This window comes from Notechis scutatus, chromosome 2, assembly GCF_049901735.1.
Source record: "Notechis scutatus isolate UNSWTSFEM ecotype Mainland chromosome 2, rNotScu1.2, whole genome shotgun sequence".
Lineage (NCBI taxonomy): Eukaryota > Metazoa > Chordata > Lepidosauria > Squamata > Elapidae > Notechis > Notechis scutatus.
The window spans coordinates 239,530,628-239,554,161 of NC_142010.1; the positions used below are offsets into that span (position 1 = coordinate 239,530,628).

At 40.2% G+C, this 23,534-nt stretch overlaps 1 protein-coding gene and 1 non-coding gene across 2 annotated transcripts in view; both read right to left on the reverse strand.

The window, feature by feature from the left end:
• Window positions 1–7,146: 7,146 nt before the first annotated feature.
• Window positions 7,147–7,253, reverse strand: LOC113413985 (U6 spliceosomal RNA). The gene has a single exon (XR_003371119.1). It is a non-coding gene; the product is annotated as a U6 spliceosomal RNA (small nuclear RNA).
• A 5,526-nt stretch (window positions 7,254–12,779) lies between these two features.
• The window catches only part of ZSWIM6 (zinc finger SWIM-type containing 6), a 100,553-nt gene continuing 89,798 nt past the window's right edge, over window positions 12,780–23,534 (reverse strand). The window contains exons 12-14 of the mRNA XM_026670523.2: window positions 21,315–21,478; window positions 19,599–19,680; window positions 12,780–14,028 (exon numbers count right to left, since the gene is read on the reverse strand). Of these exons, the coding sequence (XP_026526308.2) occupies window positions 13,166–14,028; window positions 19,599–19,680; window positions 21,315–21,478 (1,109 nt within the window). The 3' untranslated portion in view covers window positions 12,780–13,165. The remainder of the gene's footprint in view (window positions 14,029–19,598; window positions 19,681–21,314; window positions 21,479–23,534) is intronic.

Consider the following 23,534-nt stretch of genomic DNA (forward strand, 5'->3'; position numbering starts at 1 on the left):
TGTATGCTCTAGTTAGTAGTGTAATATTACCAGAGAAAAAGCTACGTAAGATTAAATTAACAGCTCTTAATGCCTTTTTGGCTATGTAGTTACAGTGGGCTCAAGCACTTAGATGATTAGAGATGAGTACTCCAAGATCCTTGACAGAGTTTGGATCATCAACAAGATCTTGACTATTGTATTTTATTTTCTGATATATATTTTTTTGCCAATATGTAAGACAGAGCATTTATTTGTTGAGATTTGAAGTTGCCATTTGCTTGACCATTCTGATACATGGTCGAGGTCTTTTTGAAGGGTAGCAGTATTGTCTGTGGTGTTGAATAGCTTTACATCATCAGCGAAGAGAACGCAGTTGCTCTTAATATGATCACAGAGGTCATTTATGTAGAATATGAAAAGAGTTGGTCCTAGAACACTGCCTTGGGGGACACCACTGTTGACAGGTACAGAATTTGATAGGACGCTCCCAATTTTGACCATTTGTTGTCTGTTTGACAGGAATGCTTCTATCCAGTTATGCAGGTGTCCAGAGATACCATAAGATTTTAGTTTTAGGAGTAGTTTGTTGTATACCACTGAATCAAAGGCTTTACAGAAGTCTATGTAGATTGCGTCTATTGCTTTGCTCTGACCGAGTTGTGTAGTCCATAAGTTTTTGCAGTGTAAAAGTTGCAGATTACAGGATAGTTTTTTTCTGAAACCAAATTGTTTATTAGAGAGTAGGTTGTTTGTTTCTAAGTGGAGGATGATGGATTGGTTAATAATTGATTCCATGACTTTACAAGTGATGCAGCATAAAGAGATTGGTCTGTAATTTTTAACGAGGCTGGGGTCTCCCTTTTTGAAGATGGGGATGACTGTGGCTCGTGACCACAGTTTTGGCAAGGAGCTGGTCCTGAAAGATTTTTCAAAGATTATGCTTAGAGGTTCAGCTACGGTAGTGGATAGCTTTTTAAAGAAGTAGGCACATATTCCATCCAGTCCAATAGATAGAGATGGTTTTAGATTGCGTAGTGCTTTTTCAACATTGTCTTCTGTAAAATCGATATGTATTAGATCATTGTAGTTGTCTGTGGTTCGACTAGGAAATACTGGGCATGATCCACTGCTGTTTACAAATACTGAGCCAAAGAATGTGTTAAAGAGATTGGCTTTAATGGTGTCATCGTTGCAGTCTTTACCATTAGGTCCTTTCAGGGGTGGGATGGACCTTGAGTCTTTTAGTTTGTTGTTTACAAAATTGTAGAAAGCACAGGTGAAATTGGTGTGTAGAAGGTTTTCTTCTTGTTTAATGTGATAACTGGTGCATTCAGTTTTTATCTGATGGCATAAATTTTTGTATCGGCTTTTGAAGTTGGCAACGTGACCAGATTTGTTTTTCCGCCGAAGTGATTTCTTTTTGGATTGAAGCTTCCTTATTGTTATGGGTAATTTGTTTTTTCTAGTTTTGGGAGTTGTTATTGGTACATATAGTTTAATGACACTTTTGACTTCAAGTCATCTTTAACCATTGCACAAAACTGGCTGTCAACATATTATTTTAGATTTGTCCAAATCATGGTTGGTGACATTTTTATTAGGAACCATCAAATTAACCCAGAAGACCGTACCACATTTCATGTTAGTCAGAATTATTCATTTTATTTATGCTTTCAAAGTTGGAGGTAGATAATATCGCCTTTATCCTTTGCAATCGGGTATTATCTTACAAGGACACTAAACCAACTTTGTGTTCAATCTACTGTCTCCATTTCAGCACTTATAAATAGCATGGTTTTAAGTGTCCAAATATACCGTGTTTCTCACATAATAAGGCCGGGCCTTATTTTTTTTTTGAGCCCCCAAAAAATGGCTAGGCCGTCCTTTCGGGGGGTGACTTAATTCCCCCCTTGCATCCTCGCCAACAGCCGCTCCTAACGGGCGATCATGGCCAAGCACAGAGAGCTCCCTACTCCCACCTTTGCTGCAGACACCTTTGGCACCCGCCGCTGTTGCTTTCCCTTCTGCCCATTACGCCGCCATGTTTGGAGCTGCCGCTTCCGTGTTTGAGTGCCGCCGCCATTTGGAGCTCCAAGCGCGGAAGTGGCAGCTCCAAACATGACGGCAGGCGATCTTTTATTTTGGTCCGCGCAAGTTCAGAGCGAGCAAGGGAGGAGACTGCGATGCCTCCATCCGAGATGGCAACCTCACTAGTGGATCACAACGTGGCTGGAAGCCCGAATCGGCGGGATACGATGGCGATCTTTTTGGAGCGAGAGGAAAGGAGAGAAGAGTTGGAGGCGTAATTTGCAGGAGGAAGTGGGTGTACCCACGGCAGGGAGCCCAAGGAAGAAGGGCTGGTAGGCAACGGAGAGCGTCCCGTAGCTCCGGAAGCAGCCTAGAGACACGCCCGGGAAGAGGCGCAGATGCTGCCTTGTAGTCCCCAAGCCAACTGCGTGTGCCGCCTTTAGTTATGTGTGCTCCGCGCTTTGGGCATCTCCGTGTGATCGCGACCCTGTCCTTTCCACCTGGCGCCCTTGCTGCTTTCTGGCTCTTTAGCAAGGCATCGCGGTCTCCCTCTCATGCTCGCTCTGAACTTCGCGCGGACCAAAATAAAAAGATCGCCCAACGTCATGTTTGGAGCTTCCGCATTTGGAACTTCCGCCGCCGTTTGGAGCTCCAAACAGCGGCAGTGCTCCAAACACGAAGCCGGTTGCTAAAGAGCCAGAAAGCAGCAAGGGCGCCAGGTGGAAAGGACAGGGTCGCGATCACACGGAGATGCCCAAAGCGCGGAGCGCACATAACTAAAGGTGGCGCACGCAGTTGGCTTGGGGATTACAAGGCAGCATCTGCGCCTCTTCCCGGGCGCGTCTCTAGGCTGCTTCCGGAGTTACGGGACGCTCTCCGTTGCCTACCAGCCCTTCTTCCTTGGGCTCCCTGCCGTGGGGTACACCCACTTCCTCCTGCAAATTACGCCTCGCAACTCTTCTCTCCCTTTCCTCTCGCTCCAAAAAGATCGCCATCGTATCCCGCCGATTCGGGCTTCCAGCCACGTTGTGATCCACTAGTGAGGTTGCCATCTCGGATGGAGGCATCACAGTCTCCCTCCCTTGCTCGCTCTGAACTTCGCGCGGACCAAAATAAAAAGATCGCCTGCCGTCATGTTTGGAGCTGCCACTTCCGCGTTTGGAGCTCCAAATGGCGGCGGCACTCGAAACACGGAAGCGGCAGCTCCAAACGTGGCGGCGTAATGGGCAGAAGGGAAAGCAACAGCGGTGGGTGCTAAAGGTGTCTGCAGCAAGGTGTTTGGTGGGAGTAGGGAGCTCTCTGTGCTTCGCCATGATCGCCCGTTAGGAGCGGCTGGTGGCGAGGAATTCCGGCCCGCCGGGCGCTCCTAACGGCAAGTCTCCCCGCCCTTCCCCCTTATTTTGCATATTTTAAAATAGGCCTAAATTTGGGGGGAGGGGCTTAATTTGATTTTATGCCCAAAAAACATGCTGGGCCTTCCTATTGGTGGAGGCCGTATTGTTGGAGAAACACGGTATTTTTTTCTTCTCTATGTTGCATAATATTGTGGGCTAATAAATAATTCTTGAGAATCAAAAGCCTACCCATCTTTAAAAAAACAAACATAACTGAACTATTTTCTGCTGAGGCACTGTCAATGCAAAACATTGAGCAATGTAAATTCCTCCAAAGATTACAAGACTATTGGTTGTTAATTGGCAGAAAATAAATGAATTTTATTGTTTTTAATAAAAAAAAAATGTTTTGTTTCCCTATACCATACAGTAGTATTCAGGTAAGCAGAAGTTTTTAATACACTGCTGCATCTTTCTTGTCATTTTAATTATAAGCATATTTATCTCTTCAACTAAAGCGGGGAAATCTGGGTGAGATGGGGCGTTGGTACTTACCTGACACGGCCTTTCTCTGTGAGCTGTGAAGAGAATCCATTGTTTGGGATGATGCTTCTGTCGCTCATTTGGTAGGCTGGGCTTTAATTGAGAGGACGCTCCTCCTCCTCCATGGGACTCCTCCCTAGCGTCCCCAGTTTTGGCAAAGTCGAAGTGATGAAATATTTCTTCTCCTTCTCTCTTTCTAATACTTGGCCGGAATAACATCCCACCAGACGAATAAGGGTGGAGATGGATGCTCTTCACAGCTCACAGAGAAAAGGCATGTCAGGTAAGTACCAACACCCCTTCTCCAGATGAGCTGTTCAGAGCATCCATTGTTTGGGACATACCAAAGCTTGGCGTGTCCTACAGGAGGGCTTCCGTCTGGTTCGGATTTCCCTTTTTCTTGGTCCCTATGGACCCTTTGTAACACTCTCCTGTCAAAGGCAGCCTCCGCAGAGGCGAAAACATCATTCTAATAGTTTCTAAATAAAAGGCGATGGTGAGGCCCATGTTGTTGCCTTGTAAATTTTTTCTATTTGCGCTTGTGGCCCATGTTGTCAACATCGCAGAGCTCCAGGTCGAATGAGCAGTGATGTCCCTGGGTACAGGAAGAGATTGTGTCTCATAGGACTTGGGAATTGTGCTCTCAGCCACTTACTGGTCATTGAGGAAGAGGTCTTGCACCTAATGGTGGGTGGTTAAAAAGAAACGAAGAGAACCTTTGTTTCCTAACACACATCGTGCAGTTGAAATATATGCAGAAAGCTCACCTTACATCTAGATTGTGGCATTGTCGTGCCAGATTTTATGTCTGTTTCAGACAAATGTACAGGAGTATCAGTTCCTATGGTCTGTGGAAACCCAAATTTAACTATGGGTGAAAGATGGATCTGGACTAAGGACCACTCTGTCTGTGTGAAAAAAACAGAGCTCCTGTCTAACTGACAAGGCTACTAGATCCAAGATATAACTGGCTGATGTAATGGCAACCAAGAGAACCACCTTGTATGTTAGGAATGGAGACTCATGGTCTACATGGGCTCAAAGGGAGTTTTCTTGAGTGTGGTAAGGACCTTGTTGAGGTCCCACGTGTGATATCAATGCACTACAGGAGGCCGTAAGATTGTAGCCCCGTGCAAGAAACTTGCATATGCGTGGGTGATGAGAGATGGACTGCAAGTCTCTCCTAGTGATGACCGATGCTAAAGCCTCCCCTTTGCCTGTTTATATGAACAAGATAATAATGAAATGTCATATAAATAACACTGCCGTCTAACAGGTGTTCCCCTGAGATGGACAGCCAGAGCCATCAGAACCTTCGTAAGAACCTTGGGCAGGTGACAACCCAAAGGACAGTGCAATGTATTCAAAACGAGTATTATAACAAAAACTAAGAGGTTTGCTATGTGAGGATCTAATTGGAATGTGGGGATGAGCCTCCATTAAGTCAATGGAGGGTAGAAAATCACCCCTTCTGAAGCTCAGAAGTATGGAGTTCAGTATACTCATCTTAAGCCTCCTATGAACTATGGACCGGTTAAGTCATTTTAAAACTAAAATTGCCCCTGCTGATCCGGTACCACAGGTCAGTTGCCTGGATCTCCAATAAATGAACAATAGCTGTCTCCATCATGCTCCCTTTAATAGGATCCCCAGAGAGAGGGCAAGTAATGCAAAGGTTCCGGGGAGAGGATGGAAATTTTATAGCCAGGCCTAATCTTCTGATATCTCTAACCCAGGAAACAGAGGTAGAGGCATCCCATCTGTCTGTGAAAGGCTTGAGCCTTCCACCAATAGGGGCACAGTCGTGAGGCCTATGTTGTGCCTCGGAGACCTCTATTTCATGTTCCTCAAGAGATTCTTTTGCTCTGCCCTCCCCTTCAGTATCTATCTCCAGATCGGAAACTGTCTGACTGTTGGTGATTCATGCATCCAGACGATCCCTGCAATCTGGAGGGGAAAAGTCCCTGGTAGAGGGAACAAAGGAACCCTCCAAAAAGCTGGGAAGGACTATTTTGGGGTCTATGAAAAGAGAGGAACTTATTTTCTGCTTCTAGTCTCTATCAGAGATAGGTCAGGGGCACCACCAACCAAATTATCTCCATATATTGGGGAGGAAGCAAGCTTCCATTAGTTGTGTAATATCTGCTTGCCAATGTCTGAACCATAGCAGTAGGCGAGGAGTAACCTGAGATGCCCTGGCTTGAGCAGATAATTTAATAGAGTTTTGCGGCGTCCTTGTGCGCCCTGATATTGGAAGTTGAGATAATCTCCCTCAGATGGCGGAGCTACCTGAGAGACGATCTAGTAAAAAAGGGATGTATCCGACTCTGCTCTTATGGCCCCCACATCATATTGACATGCCCTACATGGAGACAACTCAACCCTGTATATCCTTTGACTTGAGAGCCTCTTCTGCTTCCATTGGAATTGCTGAGGAGGATGATAATTGCCATTATTGTTTTATCTACTATCGTGGTGATGAAAAATTTAGCAGAATCAGAAAACCAAATTAAAAATTTTCTATCACATCCTGTAAGAGGGGTATACGCCACTGACCCCTTGTTTCTGGACAAGGTCCAAGAACCTCTGTGGGACAGTTATGACTTCCTCTTACATTATTGGTTGGGAGAAGATTAAATCGTCTGACCCCCCTGACAGTAATGATTTTTGGGCCGAGGGGAATGGAATATCAAGGCAGGCAGTAGTTTTTTTTTTTTTTTTTTTTGAAACAACAGAGACTTGAAAAAAGTCTGAGGGTGAAACAAACCTGAAGGTCGGTGGTCTGGCTTAATGCCTTCAATGTCTGACATGCCCCCCCTTTTTAGGGGATCTGCCACTGACAGATTTTGGTCACTGTCGTGAGTAGACCCTTCCTCAACCTGTTACATCTGGTCTCTAGTTCTCCCTCATCCTGTGCATTATGTGAATGTGTAACTGGATTATATAATACTCCCCTGAAGGAGGTACCTGCTGGTAATGAAGGTCCGTTCTGCATAGTAACTAAATCGAATGAGAATCGAGGTCAGATTGTGGAGGCTGACTAGCCATCAACTTCTACTGTACCCCGGCTGCGATGCCTCTTCAAGTTGCCATGTTCCGCCAGGCCTTCAATTTGTCAGGGATATCCTCTGGGAGGAGGAATTCTGGCATGGTCCCACAACTGTCTGTCAGGCAAGTAGCGCTGCTGAAGGCCTGGGTTGAACTGGTCCCTCTGAGGCTCTCCTGAATGGCATTGAGAGATCCAGGGATGGAGGCAAGGTGAAATATGGAACACTTCACAAATTTGCGTGTCATCCTTGTGCAGGGGACATGCTAATCTTCTCTGTATCATTCCAATTTTAGTATATGTGCTGCTGAAGCGAGCACTCTGGAACTGGGACCAGCCTGGCTGGGGAAGAGGACTGAGACTTCTGTTCAACCTCCTTCATGCATTTTTGTTTTAAGGATATGCTTATCTCATGCATTTTGGCGTCTCTTGGCATCCTTTGTTGCCTTAGAGGTCTTTCTAGGACATTTTGACCTACTTTGGTTTATTGTCCTCTGGGGGTATTTTTGGTTGCCCTTGAAGATTCTGACCTAAAGCCCATGAGGTGAGAGATCTATATCTATATATCTATATGTGTATGAGATATTAATGGACCGTTGACCGGTCCAGAGGCCTGATGTAAACAGAGTCAGGGAATCCTCTTGATATTTGCTCCCCCCCCTTTTTTTTGTAAATTCAATTTGTTATTATGTTATTATTTGTAATAATATTGATATCATTAATATTATGTTATTATTGATAATATTTTTGTTATATCTGTGCACTGCTACTAACATAAATTGTTGTGTCATTACCAAACTCATAATTAGATGACTGAATATGGAATCAAATTGTGAAGCCAAATAGAGAACACCTTTCAGGACCTGTATTGCAATTGGGTGATCCTGCAGTCACTGGCCCTCAACAGCTTCCTGCCCAGGCGGACACAGGCCTTGGCACTTGCTGTTACTGTGCTGCTAGATTCTGTGAAGGCTGCCAACTTAAAAAGGAAGCCCAATAGTCAACCTCAGAAAGAGGTCCTTAATCGGCATAAATGTCCCCTGGACCCTCACGGAGATCCTTGTGAGGAGAAATGGCCTCTTAACAGATAATGCCATGGAATTCTTATAAACAAAATGATGCCGGCATTGTTTTAGTCATCAAGATATAGCATCAACCATCACCTCTTATTGTGAGCCGATGCAAATCTAACTAGAATTTGAGAATTTGAGTGGTGAGTCCTCTGGCTCCACCCAATCAATAGTCCTTGCTTCTTCTATATGCCTTGCGGGAGTATATCTGAAACTACAGAATCTCATGTGGAGATACCTGAGGGTAAGGATGCTTTGTCCTGCTTAGTGACCAGAGTTATAGGGAATTCCAATCAGAAGGAGCTCTCTGTTGTTGGCCAGAGCAGTATGCTGCACCCCTGCAGAGATACATTGGTGTATTGCTAATTCCATCCACAGTCTCATCTTTGCGGGGATCTTTTCTGGTAAGTCATCATCTTGACAGAATCTGGCCGCTGTTGGAGCAATGTGGCCACAGAGGCACTTCGAGTCACTTGTACTGATCTAGATGGGCTACCTGATCTTGTGCAGCTGCACTGCGTCTGGATTACACAGACAGATCCAGGGGTGGTTGCAGAGGGGGATTGGAGCCGAAGTAGACCTGGAAGAGATGAGGTTTGAGAATTTTCTTCATCCTCCCACATGAACTTCTTCATGTGCTTTTCTAGTACCTTATGGCGCTTGTTAGCATCTTTTTCTGCTGCTTAGGAGGTACACTTAGAATACTTCAATTTGTTTTGAGAATTTGACATGGCTCTTGAGCTACTGTCACTTGCCATTGTGACCGCTTATTAAATTTTACTGTTAATGAGGCTGAAATGTTCTGTGAGGGCATAAGCCAACGGTTTCCTCCTTAATGAATAAGGGTCCAAAATAGAATAATTATACCTGAATATCTATATATATATACATATATACATACACACACATACATATACATATAGATATACATAGATATATAGATATAGATATAGATATAGATATATATATATATATATATATCTATAGATATATACATATATACATACACACACATATGTATTAGGGTGATTTCCCTCGGGTTCCAGGAAGGAAACCCCTGCTTGGGGAAAGAAAAGCCTCTCACAGTTCCAGAAATAAAATGCAGATCACTACCGCATGGTTAGTGAGTCTGCAATGGCGCCAGCCCTTATCTCTTTAGGCTCGTAATGAATTAAATTGGCTCAGCAGCACTTCCACGCCTTGTGGGGAGTCGATACTGCAGAGTTTCCCCTTGAATAAAAAGGCACGGTGGGGCAGATGGGCGCTGATGCCCCCACCCCAGATGGTGTTCCCAGGGGAGAGAAAGAAACCTCGGACCCTTTTAAAATGGAGCCTCTCCTGTCAGGTGCGGGCGGCGGCGATTGTAGCGGCTTGGCTTGAAAAGATCGTAATGGTACAGGCTAAGAAATGTGACTTGTTAGCCATGCGGCTGAGGCGTTATCACCTCCAATTGTCCTGGGGACAAGAGATCATTCTCTGAAGCTACGGTGAGCTCCCTTGGCTCGAGTTATAGACGTAGGGAGCTGCTTGATTCATTGAAACTAAAAGCCTTAAAGGAGTTGTTTAGAGTTTAAAAGCAAACCTTTTTGTTGTCTCCTTTTGAAGCCTTTGCTATTCCGGCCAAGGGAAAGGAAATTAAGCTGCCTATATCCATGAAGTCTGAGTAAAAACTGGGGGCGCTAGGGAGGAGTCCTGTGGAGGAGGAGGAGCGTCCTCTCAATTAAAGCCCAGCCTATCAAACGAGCGACAGAAGCATCATCCCAAACAATGGATGCTCTGAACAGCTCATTTGGAGGATTGTGGGTGCTCAAAATTTCACAAAATTAAATTGGAATAATAGATGCCTCTTGCCCCACTCAATGAAAAAGAACTCATTTTTCTTGTCATGATCATTAACATATAGTATGTAGAAAAAGGCCCATATGTCATTTAACTATTTTTTGTTACAGCAACTGATGAAAATCTGAGATTTTGATTTTCAATGTTTCACATGATAAAGATGTGTTCTAATGCTTAACTGCATCAAAATGTTGAAAAACTGTGAAGCTCTGTTATGCTTAATCTTGAATTGGGATGCTGCACATTGGATTGCATTGTTAATATCTTTCTTTTCTTGTGTCTTTGAATCAGTGTTGACTCCTAGTGACTGTTATGGATAAGTCACCTAGTTGGCTTTTTGCCTAAGACAGGACTAGAACTCACATTTTCCTAGTTTGTAGACTAATGCCTTAACCACTAAGCCTCTAAGATTTTTCTACTGCACTTGTTTTTATATTTACCTCTATATGTCTGTCCAAGTTATATAATACCAAATGAATTTGCATTTGAATAAAAAGGTGTACATGTAAAGTACTGTCCGCAAACAATTTTGATCATGGATCTTGTGTTTGTCCAATACAGATTTTATTGATAAATGAATGGATTACCTCCTCAATTTCCTAGTGCATTTGTGAAGTTCCTCTTTTTGTAATGCATGAGCAGACTGCAAAAACCATGATTCAGGTAAAACCTGGTTCCTATCCTATAAGCCCTATGCTAGCAGCTTACAAGTATGTGTCTGTGTGTGCACATCATACATGTACTGAATTGCCAGGCTATAACTATTTATTTGGTTGCCACAAATGGTGCAAAGTTAAACCTGGGTTCTTTGGAAATTTCTCATCTTGGTTCTCTGTGTTGCATTTTGGTTTAATGATGGCTTAGCATTTCAACTCAACACAAATACTTCAGGAAGAGTCAAGATTGCTTTCCTAATATCTATGAAATATTTCATTGGTGATAAGGTTGTGTTTACATGTTATGCTTATCAACAGTTTATGGAACCATGATTTACACAAGTCATTTTTTTCTGGCTTTCCAAGACATAATCAAAATAAACCACAATAAATTCATACAAGATACTAAGTTAAAATGCACATTACTAACTTGTGATTCTAGTTTCTAACAAAGTTAGGAAAAATAAAGTGTCTTTTCAGAGAAATATTTTCAGTATCCATGTACAAGCAACAGACACAGAAAGGAGTCTAAAATCAACTTTCAAAAAACTAATTTTAATCAAAACAAAAGAATTGTTGATCATTAACAAGTTTATAAAACAGTGATTTAGTTACATAAATAAATTGATATCAGTGTATCAAATCTTAATTACTTTCAACTTCATGAGGATGTTTACATGGGTGAGGAAGTACAACCTTTTTTCCTAGTATAATAAATAAAATGGAGAGCATGGAACATTTTTCCCTCTAAATAAAAAAAAATCTACAAACATACCTCTAGCATGTTCTCTAGTGAAAAGAACAAGAGACACGGGACAACTTTTGCACCAAAACGTTAAAAAAATGCATTAAATGCACAAAGGTACAGAACCATCAGCTAAAGTAAAAGACACTATACTGTAACCAAAATTGGTAATAAGAATATAATGAACAGTTTGGTAGTTAGATCTCCAGTTTGGTTATTTTAAAGCATTAAGACAAGGCAAGATAGAAGGCTGCTTTTCTTCTGAAGTAATTCTAGAGGAAATAAAAAATACTTTATTGGTTGGTTGGTTTTTTTAAACTAACTGAAAAGTAGAACAGTCATACCAACTTTCTGTCCTGCACAAAGTCAAATACCTATGCAGAATAAGATTAGCTTTTTAATAGCTCCTGCAAAGGCGTAATGTATTATTGTCAATCCTTTGGGAAACACTGCAGGTAGCTACAGACAAGGATGTACTACACGGCTACCACCAGTGACGGAAGGGCAATGCACACAAATCACATGGGATAGCCAGGCCCTTGCAACAACTGGCTAGAAGCTAAAGCCATTTTCACTATACTGTTGCTTCTGTAATATACTTTATGAGAAGTGGTTAAATAAATCGCTTCAACAAAATAGCCAGGTGTTTCAGGGACTGGAATCCAGTATAATTTGCATGCATACTGCTAAGTTTACAAGTAGTAACAATGTGGTCCATTGTTATCCGTAGCCATCCCATGATATGAAAAAAGGGATATTTAAGTTTTCTAGGCTAGGAGGCACAAACCCCAAATCTGGCATACTGTATTCTTAATGCTAAGGCTTGCTGCTCTGGCTGTGTTGTCCCCTCTTTACTAGAGTGCCTGTTACAAGTGCACAAGTGTGTATACATATACATATGCATACACGCATCTGTATAAATATATATATATGTATAATTTTCCCCTAATTTCCATCCAAGAATGCAATCCAAAAGGTGGCTCTGCATAGATGCCCAGCATATTCAGTTTGTCACCTGAGCCAACCCCTGAAGCTAGGCGCACTTGAGTCTTTTTAATGTTTCCTTGTTTTGTTTAAAGCCAAGCTACTGCAGCTTCAAGTATTTCGCATTATAGATTTTTTTTTAAAATAAATTAGTTAATGTTATATTTTTTTCAATATTCCGACATATACTATAATATATATATATATATACAGTACAATAAATGCTCTCATTCTTTAATTTATTTTTTTTTATTTTTTTTCAGATAAATCCCTGAGAATGTATGTTGACAGTTGCTAAGTTTCCACATGCGCAAGCGTTGTGTGTGCCATGCTTCTGGATGAACAAGCACTGCAAAGCCACATGGGTCAGCCTTTCAAACTATTTGTTTATTTGGGTGGTTGGTTCATTTAAATAAGCTGAAATGTCAGGATGAATTACAAAAGAGTAAAGCTGGAGCCATTCGAGGTACTTATCACAGGATGGAGGTGTTTTTGTTTGTTTGTTTTTTAAAGCCATTGCAATATTTTTTTTATTTTTTTTCCCTTTCTCTCTCTCTTTCTCTCTCTCTTTCTCTCTCGCTTTCTCTTTCTCTCTCTCTCTCTCTCTCTCTTTTGTTTTGAGGCTGTGAATTAGACAGAAAGAATGGGAGAGCTTGGTGGACTTTTGCCACTTGACAACATAGACTCAGTGTAAACCAAACTTCTCTTTTAAGCCTCTCAAATCTTTCATACATACAAAACAGAAAAGGAAAAGGGGAAAAAACACACATACTTTCACAATGTGACATTTTAGTTTTGCAAACTTAGTATAGAACTATACACATATAATACCAGTGTGGCTCTTGTTTTAAGTTAAAAAGGATACAAAGGCAGGCTCAAGTAAAAATGTATTGCCCTCCCACCCTCTTCCCCATCCATTCACACTTTTTCTCTTTTTGTCAACCAAATCGTTCGCGAACCAACATCATCAGTTTCTTTTTGCCTTTGTAGATTTGCTTTAGGTTGTCAATGAACTGGGTAAACTGAATGTGTCCATCATGAGCCATTAGAAAAGTCTCACGGGCCTTACTCAGGAATTCTATAAACTCGCTGTAATGCCGTGGACTGATGTGCGTGAGCCGAGAGTGTGTTGTGTTAATATATGCTCCAATTGTGGCATCTAGGAGTTGCCTTAATGGGGCCTTGTCCAAGGACATGAGCTTACCAGAGTTCCTCCTTCCGTGAAGTCCCACCATTCCAGGAGTGGTCAAAGTACATCTACGCAAGATGTCTGACAGTACTGTTGCACATTTGACACTTTTGACCACCAGAGGTATTATAGCCGCCAATTCATTTTTTCCAAGGGAGTGGCTGAGTGCACAAGCCCATAAAACATCATTAATGGCAGGGTGTGTATCCTGATTGTAACTCAGGTTGAGATGTGTCATGGCCAACGTGGCCAGTTTATAGGCCCGCACAGGATAACCACGGTGTTCCATGTATCGCGCTATAGTGAAAAGCTGCGTGTAGCTCATGCCGGTTGCAGCGGCATCGAGAACAATTTGGTAAGCAGTCTCAAAAGCTATGTGATCCTTTTCACATAAGGTCAATGCAGAGAGGGCACAGTTCTGAGGATCCTTCATGGCACACTGTAGAGCAAGCGTCCTAGCACTGCTGGCCAGTTTTTCCTGCTGATGGCAGTCTAGATGCAAGCGGACTATAGTGCTGTTGGACATTACTGTGGTAGCAACAATACTAGTAGCTTCAGTTGGAGTGAAAAGTGTAAACCAGCTTTGCATGATGCTATCCAGTGCATACACACCTGTAAGACATAGAAAAATATTTGTCACAAAGACTGACTCAAAAGATTGAAGAAAGAGCCAAATACTTGGGAGAAGCATTTACAGAAGCTTCCAACGGAACCTGTACTTTGAAAACACAGTGTGCTCTGAACCAACGATTGAATTCAGCATCACAGAATCTTATCTTTCTTCTCTAAAATAGAAATATCCTCTTTCTCCCCACAAAGCTCCTTTTGGAATATGCTGGCAAACCCAAATAGCTTCATTAAACATCCCCAAGCCTGCTCAAAATCAAATAATGTGAAATAAGATACTTCTATCAAATTTGTGCCTGTCTGAAGCAAAGCAAAGCAACTTGAATGGAAAACTTTATGAGCAATTTGGTACCTTTTGGTACTACAGAGACCAAGAGATGCTGCACCAGCAAAATAAACATTCCCCCCCCCTTTCTCTATAAAAAGCCAATTTGAAAAGAGCAGGGAGGAAAACCAAGTGGCCAAGAGAACTACCTGCTAATAACAGGTAGTGGCTTGTCCAGCAACTGTTTCTGGCATCTGTGGCAACAGATATGGCAACACCTTGTGTATCACAAGGGCAATAGCACTGTTTTTTATGCACTCTAAAGCTCTCTCCAATATGCTATGGCATAAACTTGCCATCTTCCCACCTTCTACTTATCTCCCAAGAGCTCAGCTGCCCTCTGTTGCCTTAATGGATAGGACGCAGCTGAAATGATTCTGTGAAGATTCCCATTGCACAAAACTCTTCTACCTATTTGTCTGAAGGGTTTATCCTGCAATTTGTCTGGAGAGTGGTACCTGCAATTCTAATCTAATTCTGCCTAAAACAACAAAGGAACATACACTTTAAAAATAAGAACTCAAAAGAGCCTTGCTCCAAAACGCTTTCACCTATTTTGCGTAATAATTTTCATCATTATTCATTTCTTTTCATAATTTTCTTGCAATTTTCATTTCATACTGTTGAAAAACAAAATTACACCATTTTGCCTCCTCACCTATAGTAAAGTGAGTATTAAAAAATCACATTCAAAGTAAATGTTTTGATTATTCCTCAAATGTTTCCTTGACACAGCTATGAATTGGAAACGCATTTTCAGCTTCAGAAGGGACTGTTTCAAGAGTGAAACATTTCTAAAATGATTTGAATAACCTGTTTTGCACATCCCTGCATGCTGATCGATGGACGATATAAATCAGTCTCAAAGTTGAAGTGAATAACTTCTGGCAGTTTATGTCTATTTCTCACAAGCAACCCTTGACTCTATTAATACAGCAGCAGTATTACAGGTATTCTTGCATAGTTTATGCAGGTTAAAAAACTGGATTGCTTGAAAGTGAACTGTATTTTCAGTGTGACATACACATAATCTGGGCGTATACGAATGGATCTTGATGGGACATATGGAAATGAATTGTAGACCATTCCAGTTGGGATTCAGACCAGGAAACGGTATTGAGAATCCTGTATCTCTTCATGGCTTTTGATACCATCCACCATATCATTCTTCTATGCTGGCTGAGAGTGCTAGGTATGAGAGGCACACTTTTGCAGTATTTTTCTTCCTCCAAGGACACTTCCAGTGTTATTAGTGGAAGGGAGCTGTCAAGTCCCAGTCACTGCTTCATAGTGTTCCTCCTCCTCCTCCTCGCTTTTCAATATTTAAATGGAGCTGCTGAATGAGATCATCTGTTGGTATGGAGTGAGATATCACCCTCATGGCATAGGATGGATTATTTACAGGATTGCCTTTTTGAAACAAAAATGTGTGGTACATTTGCTCCCATATAGAAAATATGCTCCAGGTTCCTCCTGTTAGTAAACTGCTTAGAGAGGGCTGTAGAGCACTGTGAAGCAGTATATAGTCTAAGTGTTATCTTATGGGACCTAGGAAGTTGCTTTTTCATAGCTGTCCTTATGCTCAACACATACCTCTTCCCTTCCAATATATGACAGAGCCCAACTCTGCTTGCTTTTAGAAAAGCGGTTAAGGCCTGCTTTTCCCCAAATGTTTGGGTCTTATTCAGTGGAGTCCCCCTTTGATTGTTCAATTATTGTGTTCTTTTATCATTTTACATGATGGGGTTGGATCTTTTAATGTTAGGTGGCTATTTTCATGGTTTATTATTTGTTTTTTGTTGCATGCTGTCTCAAGTCACTCTATTTGAATTGGCAGCCCCACAAATCCATAAAATAAAATAATAAAATAAGGGAACTTGTGACCCTCTAGATCACAGGAGTCAAACTCGCGGCGTCACATTGCCATCACATGACATTTCATGAAGTTTTTCCCCTTTGTGGAGCTGGGTTGGCCATAGCCTGCATGTGATACATCCGGCCTGCAGGCCACCAGTTTGACATCCCTGCTCTAGATCCTGCCAAATGACAGCTCCTACCAAATAGTCAATGGACTTTTATGATCTTCACTGAATTCAGGAAATTGTCATTAACATATAAAGCCACAATATCTGAAGAAATATATCTATGGAGACTCTCAGTCATTCAGGTCACAGTTGCCTCAAAGATACTTTTTCAAAAGGCAACTGAATTGATTTTCCCTGAGGAGGAGGAAGAAGAAGACATTTTGCTTCTCATCCAAGAAACTTCATCAGTTGTGACTGGATGGTGAGGGATCTATAGCAGTACCTATCCTTCCATTCCCCCACCATCCAGTCACAACTGATGAAGCTTCTTGGATGAGAAGCGAAACATCTTCCTCCTCCTCAAGGAAAGAAAGTCCAGTTGCCTTTTCAAAAAGCAACTTTGAGACATCTGAAGAAACATCTCCATCTGTATCTTCTTAAACATTACTTAAGTTCATCTAGTTTGGCTTTTCCACTCCCCCCAAAAATGTTGAGGTGCCGACAATGGTTCCACAGTAATGAGTTTTTTCAGTGATAGTCTTATCAGCCCTTCAGGATAGGCAGGGTCAAATAATAGGCATGGCTGAAATTTCAAGAATAATCTCTAATCTCTATAATTATTCTTGATTATTTCAAGAATAATCTCTGTGGGATAGAATAACAGAACCTTGAAAAGAGTGAGAAAATAGAGCTTCTGTCTAACCGTGTGTGTGTGTGTGTGTGTGTGTGTGTGTAAATCAAGGTTGAATTATTCTGACTTTCTTTCATACCCTTTTCTCTTTCTCAGGACTTCTTTTCTGGAATTTTCCCCTGAACAGCTCACTACTTAATCCTTCCCCATTTCTAAGACCAAGTCTACATTCTTTCACACCACTTATTGTGGAATATTTTCCCTGATAAGCATGCCTGCTGCAGATTTTATAGAGTTCTCGATGGCGAGGCAAGATACGTTTTCTTCTGCCAGACATTTTAATCAACTTATATGCTAATGTTGAGACAGTATCCATCTATTGCTCTTCAGTGCTTCACCACTGGTATACTAGGTAGCTTATATCAGCCTATTATTTATTTTACCCCATTACGTTGTCGTTGATTGTTTCTATGGATTGTGAAGTGTTTTTCTTCCAAATTTTTATCAGACAATTTCCATGTGCTGTCCTGAATTTGAAGGATGGCTAACATAATTTTAAAAATAATTTAATTAATCCAGCAATCTCAACAGTGACTAGTTTTCCCCCTCTGTTCAAACCTGAAGTTGTTTCAAAATATTTGCATTCTCTAAGCAGATATGGCAGCTCTTTCCCACTTGCCCTCAATAGAAAAAGAGCAATCTACAGCCTCAGTCTCCTTGATTTGTCACAGATTGTTGCTTGTTGCTACTTTAGCCTATACCTCACTTAAAGTTGAAGGCCTCATGTAGATCTGAATGGCTACAGATTAAAAAAACCCTCAAGATCATAATAAACTCCCAGTCTAGCACTGCACATTTGTACAAACAAGTCCTAGCATCCGACATATTCCCCAAGGAACTGGCATCCTTTTACACCATTCCACCCCCCAAATAAGACAGAACATGTCTACATAGCACTGAATATAACCTCAACAGGAAAATAGAAATGTGTGTCCTGACTGAAATATCTTCGCCTACAGTCCCAACCAGATTCCCATTTTGAAATGAGCTGGTTTCTTTAGTGCCCTTTTATTGTTCTTGTGAGGTCAAATAATGACTGATGGGGCCTATAAACTGAAGCTTATAGGTAGCTTGAGTGCCTCATTATTGCTTGAAATAATTTGCACACATCTGTGCGCTCAGCTAACCACACCCAAAGGTCCTCATTTTACTCATCTGGGTCCTGTTGTACTATGCGCTTGCATATACATGTACACCTTTCTCCTGCTCCATTCAATGCTTTCCTTCATTTACATAAACAAATACACCCTCATTTATTTATAAGCTTGTGTATGTCTCAAAAGTGATATTTGCATTGCATCACAGTTTCCTTATGGAAGTGACACATACACACACAAATGTACCACAGAACAAAAAAACAACAACAATTTGCTTGCCAATAGGATACTATTAAATCACCAGATATACCTCTTTTGGTATGAAGATTAGGAAAGGTAAATCTTAGAAAGGAGAAACTGAAATCCTAACAGGCTACCATTTTTCAGCCACAGCTTAGTCAATAAGAGCAATTCATTTTAGGGAAAATTTACAGTCACAATTAAAAATTCATTTATAGTACAAATGAAATCTGGACTGATTTGGGGTTTCTTAGACATTACTTGCAGCTGATGATTCTAAACTATTATGCCCATTAACAAATGTTAAATATATCAAGAAAAATAACTGTAAATTTTAGATACATTAATACTATGGTCAGGGGTTTGGACTAGTTAGAAAGTGCAGCAGAATATGTGGAATCCACATCCTTTCTCAAATTAAATTTACTTTGAGAATTTGCCTATTCTTGGGAACACTTCTTTTTCATTAGAACATCAGACACCTATCATAAATTCCGCAGTGTTGACACCCTGGTCCTTACAGAAAATCCAAACATTATGTTTTAGGTATTGTTTTAAAACACATTATAACAAATAAGTTCTCCTTATAGCTATAAACCCACTGTGGATAAAATTTTATACAATGGTACCTCAGTACTCATCCTTATTTGGTTCTGGGAGATACAATGAGTACCAAAAACAATGAGTACCGAACAAAATTTTCCCATAAGCAATAATGTTGTGAGTCACAATTTCTAGCTTGTGCATTGAGTACCAATTTGCACGTCAAAATGTGTTGAGTATCAAACTTGATGAGTTTCATAGTAGTGAAGTACCAAAGTACCACTGTGTAGTCTTATGAACTGCATTCCTAGCCATTTGTGCTATCTTAAATAGAACAGGCACTGGATAAATTTCCTTCATATAATTAAAAAAGTCTAGGGTTACATTTCTGTATAAAATGCTACCATTTTTTATCCCAAATTTATGTGACATTACTGGACACAAGCAAAAACATCAAACCAGCACATTTGTTTATGTACTGCTGCTACAATTTTCACAATTTTCTCTGGAAATCTATATGGCATAAATGCAATCAGGAGGAAAATACCATGCAAATTCTTATGTACCAGAAGTGCTTACATTGTATACCACACAAATTAAACCAGAATTCTGCAGAGATCAGTGGCAACACATACCTACTTCTGTTGCACATGTCACCAACCACCTCACCATTTCCCGCCGCCGCCAATTTAACGTTGACAATGTCATGCGCATCACCTATTAAAAAAGAGAAATATTTCTTTGATATATTTTGTTTGCTTTAGAATATGTTAGCTCTGAATAGCCAAACAAATTGTTGTGATTATGTAAAAATACTTATCCAGATCGGCTGCAAACAATTATATCTGTAATCAATGTATCTTATGTCATGCATCGGCACTGAAAAAGAAATGAGGGGAAGGAAATAATCCCCTAATTTTTGTACTTCTTTGTGCTGTATTCTTTCACTCGAGTTGTGTAATATTTCCTCCTATTTATTTTCTAGTTATTTCCTGATGTGGAATCAAAGCAAATCTTACAACTCAGTTTCTAGAATGAACAAGATGGGGATAAACCACAAAGTTTGACACTGATTTCTCTTTGATACAATCATAGTTTTAATTGCTTTAGATAATCCAGGCTAGGAAAAACTGAGAAAATGTAGCACATACTTTACAGCAGTCAATTTTATATTTTGCTATATCATACATTTTGTTCTTCTTAGATGCCATTTTAGGCATTTTTAGCTAGGTAGATAGCTTCTGAGTATTTTCCACATTCTGCTATTATTTGTAAACCTATTAAAATGGTTTTTTTTTTAATTTGTGAACTGAAATTACAAATATACACATAACTTTATTAATGTCCATTGCTATTTATCTAGGTTCTCTGTATTAAGAACAGATAATCTTCAACTTACAACCCAACAATTGAGCCCAACATTTCAATTGCTAAACAAGACAGTTGTTAAGTGTCTGGCCCATTTTAGGACCTTTCTTGCCACAGTTGTTAAGTGAATCTGGCTTCCCCATCGACTTTGCTTGTGAGAAGATCTCAAAAGACGACCATATGACCCTGGGACACTGCAACTATCATAAATACATGCCAGTTGCCAAGTGCAGATGGAGATGCTGTGTGAAAAACTGTTATACATCACTTTTTTCAGTGTGTTGCAACTTTGAATGGTTACCAAACAAGTCAAGTAAGTCAATAACTACCCATGTAGTGTCACTTGAATGTCCAATACTTGGCATCCAATAAAGCCCATTCGTCAGCAAGACTCCATCCATGACCATCCCCCCCACTCCTTCAAACTCTGAACAGGACAGTTGTGTGGAACATTCCTTCAACACAGTGTTTCTTAACCGTATCAACATTAAGATGTGTGGGCTTCAACTCTCAGAATTCTCAGGTAGCTTCTGGGAACACTGATCCAATAGGAGATGGTGACCAACTAATCTCATTCATTTCTAGTTTTAAACTCTATTTTATTCTACTGCACAGAAGCAGCAATTTATTGATCCAACAGAGATTAACACAGTTTCAGTGTGTGTGTGTGTGTGTGTGTGTGTGTAGAGAGAGAGAGAGACAGAGACAGAGAGAGAGAAGGGGAGGGAGGGAGGGAGAGAGAACGAGAGTCAAAGATTAATCCAAGCAGGTATGATTATTGCTGCAATATCAGTCAATTATGATTGGCCTCAAAAGATAAGCAGTTTTGGACTTTGGACTAGGCAGCAGCAGGAAACCCCAAAGTTATAAAGAAATTTTTTTAAAAAAACATGTATTGGAAGAAAGCAATAGCAATCCAGAGCTGAATATGTTTAATATTTTTTCTCTAATTACAGCATTAAAATTCCATTATGGAAAAATACCTGAAGACCCAGCTCCAGAGAGACTTTTAGAAGGGTAATATCTGGCAAACTGTCCATAAGCGTTGCTATTTTAAAAGCATCCTGGGCAAGCTTGAAAATGTGTGATGAGGAGTGAATATTTTTCTGAATAGATTCTAACACTGTTTCAAGCCTTCGAACATCACCTGCAAGAACAGCAAAAACAAGATGAAATGAATTAACTGTGAACACTACTTTTATAACATGAAAACAAGTGAAGCTGACAGATACTGTAATGTATATTTTATGTACTTATTTCAGAGATTCTGTATATGGTGTATCAGTGGTAAATAAGATAGCTCATTATGTGCAGCTAGTGGTTCCAGTCCGGAAAAAGGAAATGAAATTAGTAACGAGTGAAGCCTGTGTATGAATAAAAAAGGCAACCAATAGATCTTTTTTAAAAGGTCTTTACAAATAGATATAAAAGCTTGAATAACCTAAATTTATATTTTCAGTTTGTAAAGATATATCTATATAAATCTTGTGATATATGGTGGAAGGGTTATAGATGAGTATGACAAAAGGCTTCTTAACTCATTTGCTAAAGTATGGTTCACTGAAAACATCTTCAGTCAAGACTTATCATTTTACAAAGGATACAATATCTAACTGTACTGCAGTGGATCAGTGTCTGCACTACATACAGGTTTGTTATCATTAGCAAATAAAAGGAAAATTTAAGACTAAACTGAAGTTAACAGATCAAAAGCTTTCTTCATTCATAAGCTCAGTGCACTAGTATATTTCTTCCTTAATCAAATTTCCTGTATAGAATCTGCAGACAAGAATTCTGAGGGTATACAAGGGATACTTTAATATAAAGAAATTAACACCAAAATGTGGAAGGAATGGAAATTTACAATGTGGTAAGTAGACAGATTTAATTACTGCCTCACAGCCTCAAAGATACTAGTGCAGAGAACTAGTCTGTTTGCTTTTAACTGTTTATCTGTGATTGATCATCTATGCCAGGGCTGTCAAACTCATGGCCCGAGGGCTGGATGCGTCACATGCTGGCCAGGGCCAGTTTAGTGAAGGGGAAAAAGTTGTGATACATCACATGATATGTCACATGACACCACTATGACACCACTAATTTGATACCCCTGATCTATGCACTCAAACATATCCCTCTTTGAGGGTGATGGGGTATACAGAAATGTGAAAAATAAATGAATGTACATTCTACCCTGCATAGTAGTTAGTAGTATTTAGGAATTTCCTAATCTGAACCTTTTAGTTGGAATCTTCTTCCACCCTAATAAAGAGACTGAGAAGGAGTGTTATCCTTGTTAGTTGGCAAAATTCACTGCAGAGACCATCAGGAAAAATCTCCATAATCACTAAGAGAAATGATAGTGTATTAAGTGAACATAGTTGCTTCCTGGTCAAGCAACAATTTCCAACAAAATAATTGTGTCCTTTCTCCATGGACTTCATGGATTAGCAAGCATGTTTTTGGCAGTTAAGCTGTAATGATACAATAATGAGAAAGAAACGGTATGGTCAAGAAAGGTGGATATACTTTTATGTGAAATGTGGTAAGTGAATGTGGATTGCATTTAGTTGTACAAAATACTTTTCCAGTGTTGCCTGATGAATACTAAAATAACTCAAGTCAGAGAGAAGAGTTTTTCTTTCTGGTTAGCTAACATACAATTTCCATGTTTTAAGGATTCCATTTTCCATATCCTAAAAGTGATCCCTGAAGGTGTTCACAGTAGTAATCCTAGTTTACAAGGGAGACATTGTCAGTTATTCTATTCAACAGATATATTGGGAGAAGATTGATGCTATTAAGGAGGTTAAGTATGACTGATCCACCCCTGAAAACTTAGAAAACATGTTTTCTCAGGCATCCTTTGAATGATTTCCACATCCTTGGTAAGAACACTGTAAGAAAACCAACTGCCAAATACAATACATTGCATTTATGCATGTGTTTGGCTTTTAAGTTGCCATATCTGCTAATGTTAGTCTTGACTAAGTATACTTTTTAAAAAAATGCATGTATTAGTTAGCCTAAACTATGTTTTATAGGGATTTCCAAATTATAGAAACAACCATCTCTCCATGTGTTCCTATCAGATGATATGTGGATATGTGACTCTTGCAGTTGGGAGTCTGATTAGATTAAAATGGGGCTCATATGAGGGAATTGGTTTTTTTTAAATAGCCCACACCCAAGTTGTGAAGCAA